The 25755-nt window shown below is 28.5% G+C and overlaps 1 protein-coding gene and 1 non-coding gene across 3 annotated transcripts in view; one reads left to right on the top strand and one right to left on the bottom strand.

Moving 5' to 3' along the window:
• The window catches only part of LOC135957052 (TWiK family of potassium channels protein 7), an 86388-nt gene extending 62981 nt beyond the window's left edge, over positions 1-23407 (top strand). For both annotated transcript variants that reach the window (XM_065507711.1, XM_065507710.1), the window contains exons 2-7: positions 12742-12903; positions 18947-19220; positions 19288-19479; positions 19557-19672; positions 19802-19894; positions 23081-23407. In XM_065507711.1, the coding sequence (XP_065363783.1) occupies positions 12742-12903; positions 18947-19220; positions 19288-19479; positions 19557-19672; positions 19802-19894; positions 23081-23239 (996 nt within the window). In that variant the 3' untranslated portion in view covers positions 23240-23407. The remainder of the gene's footprint in view (positions 1-12741; positions 12904-18946; positions 19221-19287; positions 19480-19556; positions 19673-19801; positions 19895-23080) is intronic.
• Positions 12961-13032, bottom strand: TRNAG-UCC (transfer RNA glycine (anticodon UCC)). Its single transcript has one exon. It is a non-coding gene; the product is annotated as a tRNA-Gly (tRNA).
• Positions 23408-25755: the final 2348 nt, after the last annotated feature.

Raw genomic sequence — 25755 nt, 5'->3', positions numbered from 1 at the left:
TGTTGAAATAGGTTTAGTTTAAGTATAACATAAATTTAAACATACATTTTTGGTTTTTGTAATAAAATTTAAGCAAAGAAATGTATTTTCAATTTAACATTAGAATATTTACTTTATTCTCCCTTTGTATGCCAACTATCAAAAAAGGTGGAGGTATATTGATTTGTCATTCCGTTTGTAACACATCAAAATATTTGTCGCAGACATTAGTTTATATATTCTAGGTCCTCATAAGATTCTAAGACGATCTAGATATGTCCGTCCGTCTGTCTGTCTGTTGGGAACACGTTCTGAAATCTTCCACAAATACACTTTGTTGATAAGGATTGTTTGGTATTGAATGAGCAATTGATCCATGATTTCTGCTAGCCCCTATACAAATGTACCCCCGGAATACTGTTTGAGCAGTCATAAATATGTTGATTATTCTGCAATCCTGATACAATTTCACACAAATTAGTTATAAGAACTCTGAAATTATACTGTTAAGTATGGGGAAATCAGACAACATTTGTCCCTGGTCCCCATATAAGGGCCCCATCAGAAAATGACTTGAACATTCATAATTTTCTTATAATTGACCCTATATCAGAAAAATATTTTAATGTCAATATAAGATTCGGCACAGCCGAATATAACTCTCTTATTTGTTTTCTTTATAAAGAATACACTGACAAGGATATTTAAGACCTACTTATGAGTCCTTAATAAATTTGTTTCCATTGCAAATAAAAACCATATGTTACATTATTAAATTGTAATTGATACTTTAAAATTTGACACGTTCAAACCATTTTCCCTTATTATTTTCTTCCTTTGAACCTTAAATATGATTATTATAAGGTTTGATTTTGAAATTTATTGACCGAAACCAACATCTTATAAATAAAACATAAATTGTTGCTTTCGGGGGTGGTACTCATACTATTTATTAGATTTTATGTTTAATAAAATCAAAAAGGACCAAAACAAAAATCAAATAAAAAACAATGTAGACAGCTAAATAATATACAAATATAGGAAATTTCTTTGTTTTACAATATTCCACAATGAGTAGTGTAAAGATATGGAGCAAAGAAAAGTTTATTTTTGTCTATTGAAAAAAAGCCTAGTCATCAACTATTGAATTATAATCTTTTATAACATTTATGTATATTTTATTTACTCAGTATGTACTTTAGCAATGAAACTATAAACCACAAGGAGTAATATTAATAAACATAAAAATAAATATTCAAGTTAGACACAAGTCATATTATTTTATAGAAATATTTAGGTATTGATACTAAACTATTTCCAATTGTAGTTCAGAAATTTTAAATTATATTTCAGAAATGTTTTTCAAAAAATTCTAATAACATACTAATAGAAATTTCTGAATTACAATTAGAATATTCTGATACAAAAAGATATTTCTGAAAAATAATTGAAAAATTAGGAAATACTATAAGAGTTTTCTGAAATATAATTAGAAACTTCTGAAATACAATTGGAAATGGTGTAGAACTCGTACTGTATGATTTTATATATAGATTTATATTTATATATTTTTTTATTGAAAATGCCAACAATCGGAATGACAAACTTATATATACCCTTCTCACGAAGGTGAAGGGTATAACATGATTTTTAATTTTCTTATTTTTAAATATACGAGTATTCGTCAGTTACAAGAAGGGACTTGTTTTACACACCCGAGATAGTCAACTTTGATACCAAGGAGCTTTAATAAGCTGCCCATCTTATATGTTAAAACTTCACATAAAAAATTAACGTATTCCCCTGAATTTACTTGAATTCGATCATGTTGTGGGGATTAATTTAAGTTTATGTTTTGAATTTGGTCTTTAAAGACCAATGGAAGAATCTAAAGACGCCAAAGTCTTTAGATCTTTCCCGATAGAAAGATTTGAAGCCGTGAAAAAGATAAGATATACAAATTATATATCAAAGTGGAGAATGTTGTGTCTTCTTTTCAAAAATGTATAAAATTTTTAATAATTATAAAATTCATAGAAGATTTTCTGCAAAAAAGTAAAGAATATTTTTTTTTAATTATGCAGGATATTTTTTTTTAAATTTTTAGCATTTATTGAAACATTTATTCAAAGTATTGGTCATTATTACCTAGACCTTTTCCTATCTTTCTGGCAACATATGGATTCCGTGCCAAAAGAACTGCTCATCTCTTGAGGCCAAGATCAAATCAAGCCAATATCGAATACTCTGTTCTGAAGTGAAGCGTATCCCAGAGAGAGCGTTCTGTATCGATCGAAACAAATAGTAGTCGGACGGGGCACAAACTGGATTATAAAACGGATGAAGAAAAATTTCCCAACCACTTCATTCTAAATACATTTTAACAGGTATTGCAACATATGTTGCAGAGCGTTGTCATGATGGAATATTACCATTTCATGTCTGGCCGCATATTCTGGGCATTTTTAGACCAATGCTTCAAACAAATCAGTTGCGTTCGGTACAGATTCCCTATGATGGTCTGATTTTAGAAGCTCACAATAGATAGGATCCTTTTGCTCCCACCAAATATAGAGAATAACGTTAGCACCATGGATGTTTGGCTTTGATGTCGATTCGGCTGGTTGGCCGGGCATTACATACGATCTCTTAGGATTCGGGTTTTTGTAATGGATCCATTTTTCATCGCAAGTAATGATTCTTTGCAAAAATGATTTTCTTTTATAGCGTTCATGCAGCATTTCAGACATACAAAACGTCATTCAAGGTATCTCGGCTTCAATTCGTATGGTACCCAATTTCCCTGATTTCGGATAAATTCTGCTGCTCCCAAACGTTTTGAAATTGCTGATTGAGTAGCTCCTAAAGATTTTGCAAGCTCTTATTGAATTTTACAACCATTTGCCTCCAATTCTTGGTCTTCAAACTTTTTTGGATTGCTTGGGCGATATTTGTCTTCTGTGTCAAAATCACCACTTGAAACCGATGAAAAACATTCAACATAAGCTTCGGTGAGCAATAGGTATAATTAAGCGGCACTTTTTTTTCCAATTAAAGAAGTATAGTAAAACTTCCCGCATATGACGATTTGTTGGCACAAAATTCGTAATTTTCGAAGCAAAAAAAAACTTTGTTGTTTACACTACAATGTTCAATAACTAAGTGAGACTAAACGACAGATATAGGGTACATAAAATGACATATAAGTTATTAAAAACGAAAACTGCGTTCAAAAGATACGCCATATATTGTAAATCTCGCTGTTTTAAGTCATACATCCAATACATTTTACAATTATCTAGATATTTCAAATAAAAATGCAAAACTGAAAAAATAAAATAAGATTTGCTATTGAGAATACCACAATTCCAAAAAAAATTTAGATTTTTCAGTTTGAAAACAAATTATTTTTTTCATCGATGAATCGAATATTTTTCATTTTAATGACACCTAATTATTTGGCTAATAACACAAATTCGTAACATTAAATATTCTATAAAATTATTCAAATACTTGGAATTAAGATTTTATAAAATTTAAAAAATATATTGTATTTGAAAAATCAGTTAATAAAAGCAAAAAAAAAAATTAAACCCGATAGCAGAGCAAGGTTTCGATCCTCGGACCTCTGGGTTATGGGCCCAGCACGCTTCCACTGCGCCACTCTGCTTGTTGATAGTCTACCGGCAAAACTCATACAACAACCCAGGCCTAACAACAACAAACAACGAATCTAAAGTGTATATGAACAATCTACTCAAAAAGGGGAAGTTTATTATCACTTGTGTGTAAATTTGTTGTTATCAAACCCAGCAACCAACCATTCCAACACAAGCCCACAATACAACCATTATGTTGTGTTGTTTTTATTTCCAACAATAATAAACATGTTTGAAAGCAAATCAGAAAAAAAACAACAACGAACATGTTGTTATTAACAAATAAAAAAAAATAATTGATGGTCCATAAATTGGCGTTTTATTTTGTAAAATAATAAATAATTTATAAAGAATTAAATTTTTAATACATTTCAAAATAAAGCATAAACATTTATAATTTCTAAAGAAATTTAAGTATGTACTTATGATGTTTTTTGGTAAATATTTTAAAAACAATATGCGTTTCCTTTTATTTATATGGGCTAAAGTTTATTCACAAAAATCATAATATTATTTTAATGTTTAACACTGTATAAAATGATTAACCAAAAATCAGAAAAAAGACCAAACACAAACAAATAACATTTGTGCTGGTGTTATCTTTATGGTGATTTATTCAAATGTGTTTGATAATGATCATTAAACACTTCATTTTGTTGGGGGAAGGGGAGTTGATTCTCTTTTGTGGTGTGAAAGGCCATAAATTATCTCATTTAAAATTTGTTAAGAGACCTTTTCTTTGAAATATTTGATATTAGGGGGTAAATTATGCTGAAAAGTTTGTAGACTTTTGTTTTGTTACAAAATAAAAATTGAACGTTAAAAATTGTCTAGAGAAATATTTGTTGGTTTGTGATTTAAACCAAAACATAAAACTTTTTAAAATGAGTGACAAAGTTTTGCTTTTAAATTGGCTAAATTAAATGTATGAAAAACTTAATTTTAAATAACTTATTATTATAACAAACAAATTATAACAAAATTTCAATGTAGCTTTTTAAAAAAGTGGAAAATTTATTAACTGTAACTATTTCAAAATTTGTACAAGTTTTTGAACAATATTATGGTCACTGTAATTATGTATATGATTGCGGTAACCATAATATGGTAAAGTTATGAATCACATTATTGTAGGAATCATATACATATATGATTGTTCCAAAAACCTAACTTGTTTTTATAGGATTACGAAAATATAAAATATAATTATCAGAAGTTAAAGTAGACTATTCTGTGTTTACTGAACTGACATCTTGACTATCTGCCCTTTTAACATTTAGTCGGCCTAGGAGGCCAACTTAGATAACATAGCTATAGTCTTTTCAACAGCCCTAAAATTTCACAAATAATAAAACTGATCAGCTGTTCCGTTCGATTAAGGAAACGTTACAGAAGGCTAATCCAACCCTAAAAGTTAGTTTGCTCATGTGAAACTGGTATATTACTCGGTAATTATCCATTTTTCAGGAAATCCTCCCATTAAATATGTCATAGTTGCTTCCGTTACATTTTTGGACTAGCTGGTCCACTTACGCTTAAAATCGGACATGTCCTGGGATACCTTTCCTGTGTTCTTTAATTCCTATTTTACAAGTGCCCAATACCTTTCCACAGGCCTAAGTTCTTGACAGTTTGGTGGATTTGCTTCCTATGGTACAAAATTTACATTATTGTATGATACCACTCAAGGCCTTCTTTCTTTCAATAGTGGCATGATGCCAAATAGGGCCAGAAATGTGAAGGCACTATGTGCTGATTTAAGAGAGGTAAACACTTTTTTTGTAGATTTCTGAGTTTATCATGCTTTATTTCACAAATTATTGGCCTTTTCTTCTTCCTGATTCAGGTTTTCCTTCAATGCTAAAGTCTTCCTTATTCTGTTAATGGCTCTCGAAACAGTGTGACGATGATACAGATCTTTTGCTATTTTTTTGAAAGTCCATATTGAATTTTTATGAATTAAGCGGTATTTCGACTAGGGTTTGGGGTTTCCCGGATAATTTTATTTCCCGGGAAACGGGATTGAAAAATTTTTTACTACTAGTAAAATAAGTAAATAAGAAAATTATTTTATAAAATTGTGTCATTTTATTAAAAACAAAAAGAAAAACAATACATTACAATTCAATTGTATTAACATAAAACAAAGAAATTGGTTAGAATATTTGAAGATCATTTTATTAAATATTATTTCATACAAATAATGTTATGTACATATGTATATGTTCGTCATAGAAATATTTTTTAAACAAATGAGTTTTCAAAATAACTGAGGCATTCAATAAGTCATCTGATTTCTTATTTTAGTGGCAACGTTTCCAGCCACCGAGGAAACTCTTTCGCTTTCCACACATGTTGGCTTTATCGTCAGTAAAGCGTTATAAAGACAATTTTTTCCGATTGGTATTTGCTTCAAATAAAGCTAATTCCTGTTTAAAACACTTTCAGCTTTTGATTTTAAATGTTTAGGGTTTTCTTTTGCAATATTGATTGCATATTCTAATTTGTTTTCAAAATTTTGCTCCATTTGTATTTCGGAAACATCATCATTTACTCTTACAAGTGTGTGTAAGATCAAACAGTATCAAATAAAATAAAACTAAAATATTTGTTTTGAATCATAGGTAAAATAATTTTTTGAGAAAAAATTTTAAATTACGTTAATTTTAAATTTCCCGTTTTCCCGGGAAAAAATTTTAAATTTGCCGGGAATTCCCGACAATAATTTTACGGGAAATCCCGGGAATTCCGGGGCGGGAAATCCCGGACCCCAAACCCTAATTTCGACTAACCTGGAGTGCAGTTTACACTGGCTGACTAAGAAATAAGTACACTAAGTATGATGCCAGTGCTTCCACGAATATTTCCGTGGATGACTTGAATTCATTCCTCCCTGTTCGCCAATATCTCAACCTGAAGTATTTAGTAATATGTAGATATGACTACAATATGGTTACGGAAACTTTGCTAGGTTCTAAACAATCATAATTGTTTATCGTCATCAATTTATATTAATTTCAGTATTAGACATTTTATTTATAAAAATATATATTCATAGTTGAGCTGGTTTCATGTTATGGTCAGGTTATCATACTTTATTATAAAGCATATTAGTTGAGCAGTTATCATAATATGGTTGGACTTTATTATTAAAAAATCCAATCATAATATGACGCTGTTCGATTATAGTCATCACAACTAAGTTTTTTCAGTTCATCTTAGCGTAGTGTATTCAGTTATGGTGACAATTCCGCCTAAAGGTAGTTGAATATTTCATCAACATACCAATGTCCGTAAGAGGAGCTATGTAGTCAGAAGAACTAAAGAACGAGAACAGCCAGCTTTAAATCCTTGAGTTTTATTTGTCCTTTACTAATATAATTGCAAACAAAAACAAGTTTCTCACACTTGAAATGGTATTCTTAAATCCTATAATGATGTAACAAATTTTTTAGCGATCGTGTAACAGCAATTTAAATTTACTGCGTTCCCCCAACTCAATATTCAATTTAACCACAAGTGCTAAAAAAACACTTTTATTTAATTTCTTAGGTCAGTGATATTAAATAAACAAATAAATAAACAAGGAAGAAAGTATAGTAGGCCAAGCCCGACTATGTGATACCCTACACCGAGAAGATGATTATAAGCAGATTTATTTTAAAATTTATATGGGAGCTATGATTAATTACACTGTATGTAATTTTTTAAGTCATGGAAATATAACCATATACGGACACCACTATATATGGACACCACATATATGATAAAAGACCAAAAAAAGGCCCAAAGTCGTGCACATTTTTGCAAAAAAGTGATCATTTTCTCAGGCTCATAACTTGCAATTTTGGAATTTTGATTTACTCTCTGAGGCAAAGTTGTGAACATAAAAAATCAAAATTTTGGAATTTTGATTTACTCTCTGAGGCAAAGTTGTGAACATAAAAAATCAAAAAAACTTCATCTTCCAGATCAAAATCGCAAAAACTTTAAAGTCAAGACTTTTGTGTATATCAAATTAGGCAAGACTTCTGTGTACACAAAACTTATTCGTATTGAATATTATTTGAATACCAACATTTCCCAGTAAGCACCAAAGCCCTAAAAATTCATGCACTTGAACATTTTGTTGGAATTTGACTTGAATGCAAATGTAATTATACTTTAGACATGAAAAATATTTGAAAATTTATTTATTTTTCAAACAAAAAACATATGGCTTGAATTTATGTTTCCTTTTTACTGGAGAATGCTATTGATATAAAGTGTAATACCACTGTAATTCAATTGCTTGACTATAATTCAAGGCTTGAATTACACTTGCTTTAAACTTGAATTCCAGTAAAAATGCTTATTGGGTTTTAATATTATACCAATTTTTTAAGAGATTTGTGTTAGTTAAAGTGTTTTTCGGAAGTTGGCGTTATGGGAGCTACGACTAATTATGAACCGATCGTCACAAAATTTGGTTGTGCGAGATCGTCTTATATAAAATTTATTTGTACTGAATTTGGTTTGGATATCTACATATATAACTAAGATATTTATGGATATTCAATAGGAGTTGTCCTCGGAAATCGATTCAGAAAGTTATTCTGAGCAGATCGGTATGCTTTAAGGTGAGTCTAGAGACAATAGTTTTGCACATTACAAACATCAGCACTAACCCAATATACCCTCCCCACTATGGTGGTGTAGGGTATAAAAACTACAGCAAGTTCTAATTTGTTCTATTTTATTCTTTGAATATATAATATAAAAAATAAAACGTTGATAAATATAATATCGTTTGTGACTAGACCGACTTGATTTAAAATGACACAAATGTCATTTATCTTTTTTATAAAATTGAGGTTGAAATTCCAAAAATATCTTCTTTCTTTTGGACTCTCGTTAAGAATGCAAAAGTATTGTATTTTCAAATTAAATTAAGATTTCCAGTAAATGTCAGCAATAACAAAAGAATAAAACACATTAATAATAATTTAAATATAAACACACACAATATAAAAAGAAAAAAATATAAATCGGTTCACGTTTTCTGGGAAAAATTAACTTTTTTTTTTTGAACACTTACACTCACTCTTTTAATTTAATTTAAATGAAAGAGAATCAAGTTAAAAATAGTTCTCTATAATCGTACATACAACAAATATTGTGTTTTTTTTTATTTGTGCTAATATTATTAAATGTCATTTATTTATTTAAATAATATGCTAAATGTCACATTTAAACACGCATTGTCAACAAACATGTCATCAACAATTTTTGTTATTTTGACCAATTTGTTGTTATTTTGCATGTCTGGAGGGAAATGTAGTCTTTGCCATAGATCTTTTAATTTATATTCTGGTTAATTTTTACGATTTTCATAAATATCAATGTTTGTCTAATTATTTTGGCCAAAAGCCAACAAAACAAACCATAATAAAAATTATATTTTCTACAGCTAAATAAATCCGAAAAAAACAACAAAAAGATATGGAAAATAGGAAATAATCTAAGCACCAGATTTATGAAATGTCAATCACCCAAAATGTGAAATAAAGAACAAGTGGTTTTACTTGTACAGTGTTCAAAAAACTTAAATAAACAAAGTTAATAGAACATCAAGTACAAACATATGTAGGGATCTATAAACGTTTGCTATAGTTTTTAAAAGGGATTTTTAAAAGGGATTCTAAAAATTACCACTATCAATGTCATACATTTTGACAGTTGTTAAAAACACTGAGGAGGATGACTGTTATATTTTAATTTTATCTACTCATAAATAATTTTAATTTAGTAGTGTGTTTGTGGAAAAAATTATTAATTTTTATTTGTTGACAGCTTTAATATAACTCACACACATATTTTTGTGGGTGTATTTATACAGAAAAAAAACCATTTCAATCCAACCGCTAGACAAATTTATAATTAATGGTGGCTTTTTATTAATTGCAAATCTATAACATATTTTAAATATTTTTTTTTTCATTTGGAACATAATTAAAAATTTAAACAGTGTGTCTCGTTTTAATGTTTATGTGATATAATTTTTTTTGTTGAAATTTAAAAATTCTCGTAAATCAAAAATTTAGACAAAAAAATTTTAATTGAAATTGTTTTTCTTTTTATTGCATTCACAATAATTAAATATATAAAAAAAAATTAACAAAAACAAGTAAGAGAGCTATATTTGGCTGTACCGAATCCTATACCCTTCACCAAATTATACATTAAAATAAAATTTTTAAATATTTTTAGGTAAACAAAATTTTTTTTTATTTTCGTAATTGTTTTTTTAATTTAAACTTATTGAAAAAAAATTTATGACAAAAATGTTTTTTTGTTGAAAAAAAATTCGGGTTAAAAATATTTTTCCTGATTTTGACCCATTGTAGGTCCAACTTAAGCTGGGTTTCCGCATCGGCGCCGATAACGAAAACTGAAACTGAAAAACGTAGGTGTTCGTCACTGTCTCGTTTCTGAATTGTTTTCGTTTAAGTTGGGTGCGTTGCGGCATAAAACAGATTATTTATTTTTTAATTTCATTATTTTTGTCAAAATCTATTATTTTTTCCTCTTACAATAAAGAAAATTTATTTTTTTATTCATATTGATTTTCTTTAAATTTGAAATAAGTAAATAATTAAAATAATTTCGTTCCTACAGCAAACAACCTACTTGAAGTTGTTTTCGTTCCGGCCCCAAATGACAGGTTTTTAGTTACTGATCGGTGCCATTTCGTTCCCAATTTTCGTTGCCGGTTTCTGAAACGAACTTTTTGTCAGTGCAAATGAATGGAATTTCGTTTTCGGTGATGATTACGGTGTATGCGGAAACGTAGCTTTACTATACCCTTATATAAATCGTTCCAATGGACTTTGAAATATCCATCATCGGATATCCATATAGTCTATATTAATGACTTAGTAATCCAGATATAGATCAAAAATCGAGGTTATCATGGTTTTTTCCAAAAATTGGAATATTATGTTGGCGGAGTTTGCTTTTCCTAAATCGTATAATAGTTTCCACCTTTGAGTTCCCCGAAAACAACAGAAAAAATTAATGAATTATTTAATATATCAAAAAAGTACCATTAGAAGAGAAAGTACCAATTTTACTTTTCCCTCATAAACTCCCGGGCAGGTTAATTTGAATTTTCCTCATCTTAACTGAAAGGGCAAGACTGCTCTTGTCAACAGGCATCTGCCAGTTGACTCCTGTCAAAATTTGAACAACCATCGCCATTTAGTTTGTCTTTGACAGCCATTGATAGCAGATTACCGCCAGGAATTTGAAATGTGACTTGTTTTGACAGTTCTTGTGAGAAACTTTTCGAAAAAAATTATTACAGAAACACTTTTTCTCACATCCTTCCAATAATTGCTGGTAAATTATTTAAATGACAGATAATTCTCGCAAGGTAAAGATACAGAAACACTTGTGTTTCAATTCAATCGTTTCATGCGGAAAGTTTTAAGATGCGAGATATACAGAAACGGGCTACAGAAACACTTTTTTCTCACACATCGAGAAACGATGGAATTTTTTGTTTCACACTTCATGTGATAAATTTTACGATGCGAGAAATACAGAAACGAGCTACTGATTAAGCATTATTTCTTGCAGGAAAAAAACATCACTCAAATAAAGGCTAAGCTTGATAAATACTATGGGAATTCTGCACCATCAATAGGTATCTCACATGGTTCTGTGGTTTCTATTTTGAATGATCTCTTGGGTATGAGAAAGATTTCTGCAAGCTGGGTGCGGCATTTGCCGATACAACCGGATGCATACATGTGCAGTTTCAATGGAAAAAATCCATGAATCATGCTACGAATTACTCACTCATTCGCCCTATTCTCCGGATTTATCTTCGAGTGACTATTTCCTGTTTTCAAACCTAAAGAAATAGCTCGGTGGTAAGAGATTTTAATCCAACAAAGAAATCATCTCACAAAAAAATACATATTTTGATGACCTCGAAACATCATATTTTTTGTAAGGTATAAAAAATTGGAGAAACGTTGTTGGAAAAATAATAAATATTTTAATGAAATCTATTTTCCCGTTTTTACCCCTTAAGGGATGGATTTTCCAAAAAGTACCAAATTTATATTTTGTATTTTTTGAGGAGTAAATAATACGATTTAAAAAAATATTTCTACAACTATTGGATTAAAAGATAAGGGCACAAAAAAGTACCAAAACCTAGTTTTCAACCGTTTTCTCCCCTAAAGGGGAGAAGTAGAGGCATTTTCAATGTTTTTGAAATCTGCATTAGTTTAGAAGATGTAATGTTCCGAATTTACCCTTAAACATTCGAATTTCCAAAAAGTCCTTCTTAGTGGATCTAAGGAGAGGGGAACATATAATCAAAATTTCATGTCTACCGTTTGGCATTTGGGCTGGGCAATGTCAGTCACTTTGACCCAGCCTGTATTTTGGGGAAATCCCAAACATCCACAACACTTCTAATAATTTTATTAAAACAACCAATTCTAATTGCATTAAATTTAGCCGAACAATATTTGAAAATAAAATTCAAAGAAAATACACAAAATTTTAACACATTAAAGTGTTAATGACTCATCTAAATCAATAATTTAATTATAGCAAAAGATAATGAATAATGCGATATTTTACACATTGTTGTTGGTTATTTAAATAAATTATTTGTTTAACAAAAAAAGCCACACAACATCAATATATTTGTACAATTCAAATGGGAATGGAAATGAAGAAAAAACCCTTAGAATAGACACAAGTACAACAAAAGCAAAAAACTAGAAAAAAAAACATTTAATATTAAATAAACAAATTTGAAAATTTGTAGTATGGAAAGAAGAATTATTTTCAATGGCACAAAAACAATTCAACAAGTAATCAATCATGATGAAAATTGATTTAATTTTCAGTGGAAAATGATGCAATTGAAATAATCTGTAATAATGATTACTTAAATTTAAATGAGAGATATTGAACAGAACGATAAAATTTAATTTTTGCAATAATTAAGCATTAAAGCAGAGAAGTTGTTTAATTTATTTGTAATATCATGGATTTTTAAATAGATTTAAAATTTTATTTATATTTTGAATATTTTCAGATATTTCGCCAGCTGGAGAGACCGGCCGAAGTGGAACGTTTACAAGAATTGAAAACAATTGTGAAAACACAAAGAGAAAGATTTATTCATGTGATATTAAATAATACGGATGTTAACAATTTGGATGAATTATTTAAATTTGAATTAGCTAAATATGAAGCGGTAAGTTTAAAAATAATAAAAAATAATTATATAAAAATTAAAAAAAAAAAAATAGTGTGCGTTGGCCGGGAATCGAACCCGGATCAACTGCTTGGAAGGCAACTATGCTGACCATTACACCACCAACGCCCTGATTACTCTCAGCGCTCAAATTTAGTTTTCATCTGATTTCCTAACAATTACACAAATTCTAAGTGACTCATTTTTTTTGGTTTACAATTTATTGCTTTCAAATAAAAAGGGTGGTTTATATAGAATTTAATGTTTGAAACACCACATGTGTTTGCACAGCAGCTTATCTTTTGCACATTTTGTGGCAGTATTGACAAATTAGTGATTTTCACATTCCTCTAAACGTTTTCGTTCATATAAAAAACTCTTAAAAACGTTTACAAAATTAGTAGATTTTTTAACAATAAAACAATAAAATTTTCGTACTAGATTAAAATTCATATTGTTACGTTTTAAACGCTGGTTTATTTCCTTTAAATAAACCGGATACTTTTGATTGCAAATAAAAGCCGTTTAGTAGTTTGAAAATGGTAACAACTCTTTATTTATTCAAATGTACAACAACAGAATTAAATAGCCACTCAATGTTTTTTATATACGTTTATAAATTCTGAGAAATACAGACACAATTTATAATGTACACGAATTTACTTGAAAAACACTACACACTTTAAGGCACTCAGTTGATGTTTATTCGAAAAGCATCTCTGATAAACTCACTCACGACTGCAACCTCTGACACTATTTATAACACTGCATAACCATCTAGAAAGCTCTATTTCTACAATGTTCTTTAACTGAATATTCGAATTCGAATATGTCCGTCTGTCTGTTGAATCAATTTTCTGAAGACCCCAGATATCTTCGGGATCCAAATCTTCAATAAATCTGTCAGAAGTGTCCTATTTAAAATCAGCAAAATCGGTCCACAAATGACGAAGATATGAGGAAAAAACTAGGACAACCTCGATTTTTTACCTATTTTGGACCTATATCTGGATTACTAAGTCATTAATATAGACAATATGGATATATAATGATAGATATTTCAAAGACCTTTGTAACGACGTATATAAGACCATAGTAAGTTGGACCTACAATTGGTCAAAATCGGATAAAATATTTTTGAACATGATTTTTTTTTTCACCAAAAAAAAATTGACAAAACAAAAAAAAAATTTTTAAATTTAAAAAAATAAAATAACAATACGAAATTTTTTCCAAAAAATTAAAAAAGCAAGTTTGGAAAAAAAATTAAATTTTGTTTACCTAAAAATATTTAAAATTTTTATTTTGAAGTATAATTTGGTGAAGGGTATATAAGATTCGGCATAGCCGAATATAGCTCTCTTAATTGTTTTTATTAAAATAGGCATCACTGTCCCATTTGTATGACTGCTGTTGTCGTGCCTGTTTTTATTGCCAGATAACAATTTCTTTTAAATACAGCCCAGTTTTCTCTCATTTAATTCGACAGTTTCAATTTTTGTACAATTCATAGCCATTTACTTGTAGTTTATTATAATGTCACTCGTTACATTCAATAAACTTTTTAGTTTATGATTTTTATGAGCTCCATAAAAAAATAAATTTTCCTTGGTACCATTACGTGCAAGTAGTAGGTAGTCCTTTTTCCAAAAAAAAGTTAATAAAATTTTAATGGCAAAACTAATTTATTGTATTGTCTTTTAGACTATTTGTTCAACAATAGACTGAGTATTAGTGCGTGGTGTCATGTTTCATGGTAAAGCTTTTAATTTATAATTTTACCATCATTTAATTTGCTACTCAATTAATTAGGATTAAGGATGAAAGACACTTGATAATTGAATTATTTTACGGCAAGTTATAAAAAGATTAAACGTTAAGGAGTGTTACAAAACTCTTTTAATGTGTTATTAGATAAAAATATAAAAGAAAGTTATAACATAATTGTCATAAAAACATTTACACGTAATTTCTAGTACATATTTACATTTTGTAAAAATCTACAACTAACACTCTTCAGAGTACAAAATTTGATTTCTAAAGGAAAATGTATATCATGAACAGAATTCAACACAAATCGAAACTACGGCCATTAGAGCTACCAAATAGCAAATTGCAAATCCCAAAATCCCAGATTGGTCATAAATTAAGTCCGATATTGTGAACAAATCGGGCCAATGCTTGGTAAAATTTTTAAATGTTAAAAATCGCTAACTAAATATATAATATAAATAGAACACGCACTACGACTATATTTCAATATTTAAGAATATAATAAAATCTGTAATACTGAACATAATTTAAAAATTTCATGTAAATCTCTGATCAGCAAGTTAGCAAAAGTCCATTATTAATTCACTATTCACTAATCATTGATATTTTGTTGTAGAATTATGTGATCATTAGGTTAAAAGAGGCCCCAGAGAGTGCATTCGCAAGACCAATAGGAGTGTGATCGAAAAAACCTTAACAAACGTTTTTCATTAAAACTTTTAAATCAAGTTATTTTCAAAAGTATGTGAGTTATTATGTTCAATGTCAATTATGTTCATTTGTTGTTAATCCGATTAAAACGAGATTCGAGAAGTAATTGCATCAGTAGAGAACTGTAGAACCGATTTAGAGATTTTTTTTTAAATGTTGGTCATAGTCCAACTTAGATTTGGCTAATTTTTTGTTTAAATGATCATAGTAATCCAATTTAAGTTTTTACTGAAAGAAAAATTGACAACTCCAATTTTTTTTCGATATATCTAAAATCGCAGGACGCCTATGTATTTTTTCGCAATACATAGTCCGCAAAAGTTTTTACATAAATAAAAATTGTCCACTTCCACTAATACGCCCACTTATTAAATACATCTGCAAAATTCATCGGTCTGTGATCAATCATATTTCAGACCAAAATTCGATTACTTATATAAAAACTCACAATAGCTTAAATCGATAATAACTTAGTCAATAAGCGTTTAATCAAGAAAAGGAGCTTGATCTGTGATCACTCATATTTCTGACAAAAAATCGATTTTTTATATAAAAACTCAAAATAGCTAAATTCGCTAATAACTTGGCCAATAAACGTTTAATCAAGAAAAAGAGCTCGATCTGTGATCACTCATATTTCCTAACAAAAATCAATTTTTTATATAAAAACTAAAAATATCTAAATTCGCTAATAACTTGACCAACAAGCGTTTATCAAGAAAAAGATCTCGATCTGTGATCACTCATATTTCTTAGCAAAAATCAATTTTTTATATAAAAACTAAAAATTTCTAAAATCGCTAATAACTTGGCCAATAAGCGTTTAATCAAGAAAAGGAGCTTGATCTGTGATCACTCATATTTCTGACAAAAAATCGATTTTCTATATAAAAACTCAAAATATCTAAATTCGCTAATAACTTTGCCAATAAGCGTTTAATCGGGAAAAGGACCACCATCTGTGATCACTCATATTTCTGACCAAAAACCGATTTTTTATATAAAAACTCAAAATATCTAAATTCGCTAATAACTTGGCCAATAAGCGTTTAATGAAGAAAAGGACCTCCATCTGTGATCACTCATATTTCTGACCAAAAACCGAATTTTTATATAAAAACTCAAAATATCTAAATTCGCTAATAACTTGGCCAATAAGCCTTTAATCAAGAAAAGGAGCTCGATCTGTGATCACTCATATTTCTGCCCAAAAATCGATTTTTTATATAAAAACTAAAAATATCTAAATTCGCTAATAACTTGACCAACAAGCGTTTATCAAGAAAAAGATCTCGATCTGTGATCACTCATATTTCTTAGCAAAAATCAATTTTTTATATAAAAACTAAAAATTTCTAAAATCGCTAATAACTTGGCCAATAAGCGTTTAATCAAGAAAAGGAGCTCGATCTGTGATCACTCATATTTCTGACAAAAAATTCTTTTTTATATAAAAACTCAAAATATCTAAATTCGCTAATAACTTGGCCAACAAGCGTTTAATCAAGAAAAGGAGCTCGATCTGTGATCACTCATATTTTTTTATATAAAAACTCAAAATATCTAAAATCGCTAATAACTTGGCCAATAAGCGTTTAATCAAGAAAAGGAGCACGATCTGTGATCACTCATATTTTTGACAAAAAATCGATTTTTTTATATAAAAACTCAAAAAATATAAAATCGCTTATAACTTGGCCAATAAGCGATTAATCAAGAAAATGAGCTCGATCTGTGATCACTCATTTTTCAAACCAAGCGCTTCTATGTATATTTTATTCTATGTCCTATATGAATAAAAATTATCATTCAGTTTTTACTATTTTTTAAAATTTTTACCCTTTTCAAACAAACCGCTTCTCACAAATTCACAAATCGAACACAAGCATTTTCTTAACTTAGACAGGACAACATCTGTCGGGTCAGCTAGTTATTAAATATTTTCAACAAAACCCAACGTGGTCCTACAAAAAGTATGCCAAACAATCAAAGGTCTGCCGTCAAACTGATTCCAATGTTATTAAACAGTTTTGGAAGAACTTGCCAGTTGATAGAATACCTGGTTCAGGTAGAAGGAATGGTCCACATAATGTTTCTAAAGCCAATAAATAGAAAGCATTTTAAAAATAGCTCCCAACTAGGGTTCCTAATTTCCCGGACATTTTTCTTTCGCGGGAGGAAATTAAAAAATCGTTTCATTCGCGGGAATTCCCGGGAATTTTTTAACATTAAATTAAACCAAAAGCCAGAAAATTTTTTTCGATTAAAAATATAATTTTACCAGTGTTTTAAAAGAAGTATGTATATAATAACTGTATTTGTTTGGCCTTTATAACGGTTTCTGATTTAATAGTGGCATTTGATCGGTATTGTCAAAGTCGTAGTTTTAATCAGTATGAAATCAATAAATTCAATGTTTAGTTAATTAAAAAACTTTGGAATTGCGACCACGTTAAATCTATAAAACATGTGTAGTTAGGACATTTTTCAAATCTGATTGTAGATAAACAAATTTGAACCACTATTATTGTTATTTTCTCTAAATATGAATAATGATCATTGAATATCTCTAAAAGATGTAATGTTAGGTAGGCATCTTAATAATTCAATTAAGAGCATAAACTTAAAATTTAAGAGCATAAATTTGAATTTTTCTGCTGTGACTTGAGTAAAAAAATTCGGTTATTTCAATAGTAATACTTCTTTGCTAACTATCTATCTGTTGTTAGAACCGAAAAAGTCTATGGATATAATAGAATAATTCAATTAGCAACAAATTTGGCCATCGAAACGTATCTGAATATAGTACCTTTTGGAAGAAAACTTATGAAGAAATTTCCGAAAATTCCCGACAAATTTTTCCCGCGTAGGAACGCTACTCCCAAAACATCCGGTATGAAAGCAGGGAATGTTGTAGAAAAGGAATGTTGAATAAACGTTTAGGACCCAAAAGCGTTCTTGGTATGGCAATAAGCCAAACATTTGTTACAAAGGGCTCTATAAATACCGATATTTAAATCAAGGAATGTTTAAAAAAAAGGTTGCTTCCATTCTTAAGACTTCCTAATGTGTCCACTTATTTTTGGCCTGATTTGGCATCCAGTCACTATGGTAAGCAAGGTCTTAAGTGGTGCAAAAGAGGCAAATCCTCCAAACTGTCTGGAGCTAAAGCCAGTGGAGTGATATTGGGCTCTTGTTAAAAGAGAATTGAAGAGCACAAAAAAGATGTCCAAAAGTGTGTTAGATTTTAAACGGAGATGGGCCACCTGTTTGGACAAAGTGACAGAAAGCTCTATAAAACTCTTAATGGAAGGGTTTCCGGAAAAATTTCATAAATTCATCACTATTGATTAGAACTATAAAAATAATATTTGTTGTTGTAAGAATAATTTCCATCAAATAAAAAAATCAAAACTGTAGATTTAGTGGTTTCTTTTTTATTAACATATATATATGCTGATCCATAGTGAGAATTAGAGATATATAATTTATAAAATATATATTTAAATCCCTTAAATAATTCACAATAACTAACTGCAAAGTAAATTCTACATTGCAGGCCGTACAAGAAGCCGCCGAGGGTGGTTTATTAATCGAAGCAGAAAAAGATTTTCCCGAACCTTACGAACGATGGAGTATTTTACAAGCGGTATTCTTTTCATCCACCGTCTTAACCACCATTGGCTATGGCAATATTGTGCCGGTGACGATAGCAGGTAGAGCATTTTGTATATGCTTCGCATTAATAGGCATTCCCTTTACGCTAACAGTTATAGCGGATTGGGGCCGTTTATTTGCGACAGCCGTATCAGTGCTAGGCAAACATATGCCAAGTGAGTAAAGACTTAATTCGATATCGATAAAATGTTTTAAATTTTTATTCTAATTTAACATTTACAGAAACACCAAAATTCACAAATTTTATTGGCAAAACGTGGTTCTATGCCTTGTCGGCAGTATTATTTCTTTGCGTTTATTTAGCTATAGGTGCGGGTTTGCTGCTGCTCTGGGAAGATGATTGGACATTTTTTGATGGTTTCTATTTTTGTTTTATAACCATGACAACAATTGGTTTTGGTGATTTAGTACCAAGTATTTAAAATTTATTTTAACTTTATTTACATTATTACTTATGCGATTTTAATTTTTTTTAATCCTTTGTTGTATAGAAAAACCAAATTATATGCTTTTATGTACTTTATATATTCTAATTGGTTTGGCTTTAACATCCACTATAATTGAGTTGGTAAGACGTCAATATGCCACCAGTTGGGCCAAATTACAAGTAAGTTTTAAATTTCCTTTTGTTTGAAGTGTTTACATACGTAATACTTATATATAAAACTATATTTGTTTTCTTAATTAATGATTATTTCTAACAAAAAAATGTTTTCTTTGCTTTTATTTAAAACAGGAACTTTCTGGTCCTATGGCGGAAACTTTGAGACGTTTAGGCGAGACTGCTGGCACTGGCCTCGATTATGCAACTCTACAAAAAGTGTTAACGGTAGGAAACCACAAATTATTAGTTTTGTAGGAAAAAAAACTTTATCTTAAGGTTATTTTGGAGCATAAAATGGCTTTAAGTAACAGATTATAGCAGAATCATAGATGTGCAACCTAAAATACGATTTAGTAGTTATTTCACAAAAACAAAACATATTGAAAAATTCGACAGGAGTAGAACCGGTACATCGAATCAATACTTTCGTTTAACGAGCGATCAGTTAAACCAGTGGTCGACATAAAGAGAACATGGAACATAATTTACAACAAACATTGTATGCACTTTCTTTCTCTATTTAAATCTGATGTTTGTTTCTTATTTTATAACTTTAATGAATTTCGTTTAACATGTTCGTCACCTTGTGACTATGAGTCCAAACCACTGAATTAAACGCAAAAGTTTTAAAGTGTAAACTTTCTCAAAAGTATAACCAAAGATCATATGTAAATTTAATCATAGCCAAAGTTAAATTTATACTTAGAAAGATTCTCAATTAAATTAATTGAATTAGAAATAATTGTTTAATACTTAGCTATTAAATTTAAATTACTAATAATTGTTTTGTTAATTTAATCTTGTTAGTTTAATTTGGGCATACAATGTTTTAATTTAAACTAGTTTAACAAAATTTATTAGGCAATCAATATAAGATTAACTTTGGCTATTATCACATTTACATATGATCTTTGGTTATACTTTTGAGAAAGTTTACACTTTCAAATGTTTGCGTTTAATTCAGTGTTCTGGACTCATAGTCCATTTATATCATATTTTAAACATTTAATATTGTGAACTAGTAACCGAAACAATTAACTGTATCGGTATTTGAAATTATTTCGATTCTGATATTATGATTAAACATAAATCATATAAATTTCCATAAAACACTATTTTTTTATCAACTTCAAGAGATGAAAGAATTTTAAAAAATTACGATCATCAGGTTTTGTGATTTTATTTTCCAAAAAAAAATTAAATTTTTATAAAGAATTAAAATTTTAGTTTGGATCACAGGTCTTTTAATACTCCAATTAAGTTTTAACTGCAGAAAGGGTAAATTTTAATCGAACAAATTTTTTTTATACGAATGACATTAACATTGAAGATTATTTCGGGCGTATGTCACGAATAATACGAACAATGATGGTCTCCAAGGCGTCAATTGTAGCTGATTTATCAGCATAAACTACACGCAGAGAAAAAATATAGTTGTGCATGTTTACTGTAACCATTTCAATATTTTTACAAGTTTTTTATCAATATTATAATCACAGTAACTATTTATATGATTATGGTAACCATAATATGGTTAATTTACGATTCACATGATTGTATCAATTTTATATATGGTATGTGTTTGTGACAACAATTTGTATGATGAAGGACTTACCATATTATGGATATCATAATCTGAGAACAACATATTATGATATAAAGATTCATCATAAATATGGTTGTCACAAACATATACTATTATGGTTACCAAAATCATATAAATAGTTACTGTGATTATAATATTGTTAAAAAAAACTTGTAAAAATATTGAAATGGTTACAGGAAACATGCACAACTATATTTTTCTCTGCGTGTATTACTTCACGTGGCCCCACAGGAAATAATTGAGGTGTGTCAAATCGCCCTACCTTGGAAGCCAATTGACAGGTCCATTCTCGTAATCAAGTTATCGAAAAATTTTGACATACAGATCGCGATAAAACATCGCGATAAAACAGTCTATAAGTATAAGTTGCGCGAATCGATGACTAATTTTCAAAGTAAATTTGATTTGCCAGAGTTTATTGATCATAAATGACAAAAATTGAGCGCAGTATGACAGTTCGTTTGACAGTTAACACTTTCGTAAGTTCTATCGGCCTTTATTATATTTTATTATAGCTGCAAGAGTAAGACTTTCCATACTCCAGTTTTAGTTTCAATCGTTTTTCTTTTTATACTCCAATTTAAGTTTAAATTTTGTACTTAAATTTTGGCCTCAATCTGTCTTTTTATACTCCAATATTAAATTCAATCGTTGACTACTTTACTTCAATTTTAGCTTCAATCGTAGCTATCTTTAACTCCAGTTTTAGCTTGAATCGTTGATATTATTGTACTCCAATTTTAGTTTCAATCGAAGGTATTTTTATACTCCAATTTATGTTTCAATTGTAGGTCTCTTTGTACTTCAATTTTGACATCTTTATACTAAAAAATAGTTTCAATCTAGTTCTTTTTGTATTTCAATATAAAATTCAATCTTAGGTATTTTTATACTCCAATTTCAGCTTCAATCTAATGTATTTTTATACTTCAATTTTTGTTTCAATTGTAGTCTCTTTGTACTTAAATTGCAGCCTCAATCGTATGTCTACTCCAATTTTAGCTTCAATCGTAAGTTTTTGTTTACTCAAATTTTAGCTACAATCGTAGGCCACTTTAATTCCAGTTTTAGCTTCAATCGTTAATCTTGTACTTTATACTCCAATTTTAGTTTCAATTCTAGGTCTATCAATCGTAGGTATTTTTATAATCCAATTTTAGATTCAATATTAGTATTTTAAAGTATTTTTACACTCCAATTTTAGCTTCAAATGCAGGACATTTTGTAACCCTAAAGCTGATTTTTATTCCAATGTTAGCTTCAATTTTCTTTTTTCGAAAGTTTTATAGAGGAAACAGTTTTTGACGGCAATTTAACGGTATTTAAACGGTAATCGGTTGTGTGAAACGATAAAGATCTCCATAAAAGTAAACTGGTTTTGAAATACAACAAAAAATATACATTACAAATAAAACTCATTTCTCTTTCTGCAGTAAAAACTAAAATTTTTCTAAACATTATTTTTTTAATTATTTAGCCTTAAAATTTTTATTGATAAAATATTTTTCATTTAAACAACTAAGGTTTTTTAAACCTTGTCTCAACGAAACTTAAGCCACCACCCATAAACCTACCCTAACTATTTGTTCTACTCACATATTTAAGAATTATAGTTTTTAGATTTAACCAAAAAAAAATCAAACATAACACTAAGGGCCATTATTACAACTTGCCGTTATAGTTAAAGGTAACTTTAACAATAGAAAAAGGTACCCTTAAAGGTAACTTTAACTATAACGACAAGTTGTAATAATGGCTCTAAAAGTAACAAGAAATATAAATTTATTTAAAACTTTTCTTTCAAGGTTTCCATGCCAAAGTGGAATATGTCACGTAAAGATCCAAATAATGCGGATATAGCTGCCTTAGAAGCCATTACAAATGCCATATTGAAAGAGGTTAAAGAAGCTCAAAACAATAAACCAAAAGTTTTGCAAATTGTTATTTACGAGTCTTCGGTGTAGTTTATACAAATAATTAAATTAATTTTAGGCTAAACATACGTACATGGATAAAATTAAACAAAATAAATTTAAATTAAATTCAAACATTCATATAGATATTATAAAATAGCTAGTTACATTTTTATTTAATTAAAAAAATATTTCAATTTAACGCACATTTAGTGTTCAAATAAAAAAATAAAAAAAAATAAATTATGAATATAAATATCATATAATATCTTTGAAATTCAATTAATATCAATAAGTAATAGTTCTTAAGCTTAAATGTTTTATATACTCGTATGAGAAAAAGAAAAGTATTTTTTGAAAATGCCTACAAAAACCTGCCTTTTGTGTAAGTAATTTTAAAATTTAATTTAATTGAATTTTGTTTATGATTTCTGTTAATATGTATAATTTATTTGTTTATTTATCTTAGACTAATTGTATTGTATTAAATTATTTATATTTATGTATAAATGTAGACATTATATAGACTTGAAACAATGTTGTAGGTTGTATATCTATCTAGATATGGATGTGTGTACGAGTATTTCTTGCACGTTTCTTCTTAATTGTAATTTCCGTTTGTACTTAGATTTAAATTAATTTCTTTGAGAAATTTAATTTTCTTTTAAAAGAGAATTATGAATACTCATGTTCATTATTTGTCTCATGTATGACAAAATAAATTACTAATTAAAGGTATTATGGCGAAATTGTGTTTTATACGGATAATAATAATAATATGAGGTAAACAACGTCTGGAGATTATAAAACTGTTATTTATTTAAAACACAAATAAAATATATAAAAAAACACAGTTTGAAATCTAAAATGTTTGAATTTAAAATGTTTGTAATGAAAATAAATATTTTTAGCTATTCTTTATTACATTACCTCAAATAATTTAAGGATTTCGTAGAGAACGATTTACGAAAGCGAATATAAATAAAGGGCTGATCTATTTCTGCGATAGATGCAGAGAGAGAATGAAAAAGTAGCATTTTAAAGGTATTTTTGTGATTGCACTGAAACTTTCAGTCGGAAAGAATTCTCGAATTCGATTCTCAGTATATGTACAATAACATAATGTAATATTTTCTCTATTGAGTGTAAAAAATTTTACACTTTTTTTTCGAAAACATGGTCCAGCCTTGTCTAAAACTAACAAGCAACTGATTGCAATTTTTGCCAATCAAACAGTTATTTTCATAATAATTATACTCATTCGAGTAATTTTATCATCTATGTAACATGAATGTCTATCACTGATCCAGATACGATCAAGGCATTTGATAGACCCTGACATTGTGCACATTTATCACAATCATCAATAACTTCTCTTGATTTTAATCGAACTTTCTCAGGGATCGCATTATAGAAAAAAACTGTTATACACAATATTTTTTATTGAAAACACTGTTATACACAATATTTACTATAAAAAACACTGTTATACACAATATTTACTATAAAAAACACTGTTATACACAATATTTACTATAGAAAACACTGTTATACACAATATTTTCTGTAGAAATCACTGTTACACACAATATTTTCTGTAGAAATCACTGTTACACACAATATTTTCTATAGAAATCACTGTTATACACAATATTTTCTATAGAAATCACTGTTATACACAATATTTTCTATAGAAACCACTGTTATACACAATATTTTCTATAGAAACCACTGTTATACACAATATTTTCTATAGAAACTACTGTTATACACAATATTTTCTATAGAAACCACTGTTATACAGAATATTTTCTATAGAAAAAACTGTTATACAGAATATTTTCTATAGAAAAAACTGTTATACAGAATATTTTCTATAGAAAAAACTGTTATACAGAATATTTTCTATAGAAAAAACTGTTATACAGAATATTTTCTATAGAAAAAACTGTTATACAGAATATTTTCTATAGAAAAAACTGTTATACAGAATATTTTCTATAGAAAAAACTGTTATACAGAATATTTTCTATAGAAAAAACTGTTATACAGAATATTTTCTATAGAAAAAACTGTTATACAGAATATTTTCTATAGAAAAAACTGTTATACAGAATATTTTCTATAGAAAACACTGTTATACAGAATATTTTCAATAGAAAGAATCGTTCTACACAACGTTTTCTATAGAAAGAAATGTTATATACAATATTATTTATTGAAAAAACTGTTAAACACAATAGTTTTTAAAGAAAAAACTGTTATACACAATATTTCGTATAGAAAAAACACAATATTTTCTATAGAAAAAACTGTTATATACAATATTATCTAAATAAAAACTGTTATACAGAATATTTTCTATAGAAAACACTGTTATACACAATATTTTCTATTGAAAAACTGTTACACACAACATTTTCTATAAAAAAAACTGTTATACACAACATTTTCTACAGAAAAAACTGTTATACACAATATTTATATAAAAGAATATATAACAGCTATACACAATAATTTATATAAAAAAACTGCTATACATATTTTTCTTTAGTCTTTGATGTTTC

Source organism: Calliphora vicina, chromosome 4 (genome assembly GCF_958450345.1).
Source record: "Calliphora vicina chromosome 4, idCalVici1.1, whole genome shotgun sequence".
In the NCBI taxonomy this organism is placed as follows: Eukaryota; Metazoa; Arthropoda; class Insecta; order Diptera; family Calliphoridae; genus Calliphora; species Calliphora vicina.
Note: the sequence above shows the minus strand (reverse complement) of the source record. Positions and strands in the feature narration are given on the sequence as shown.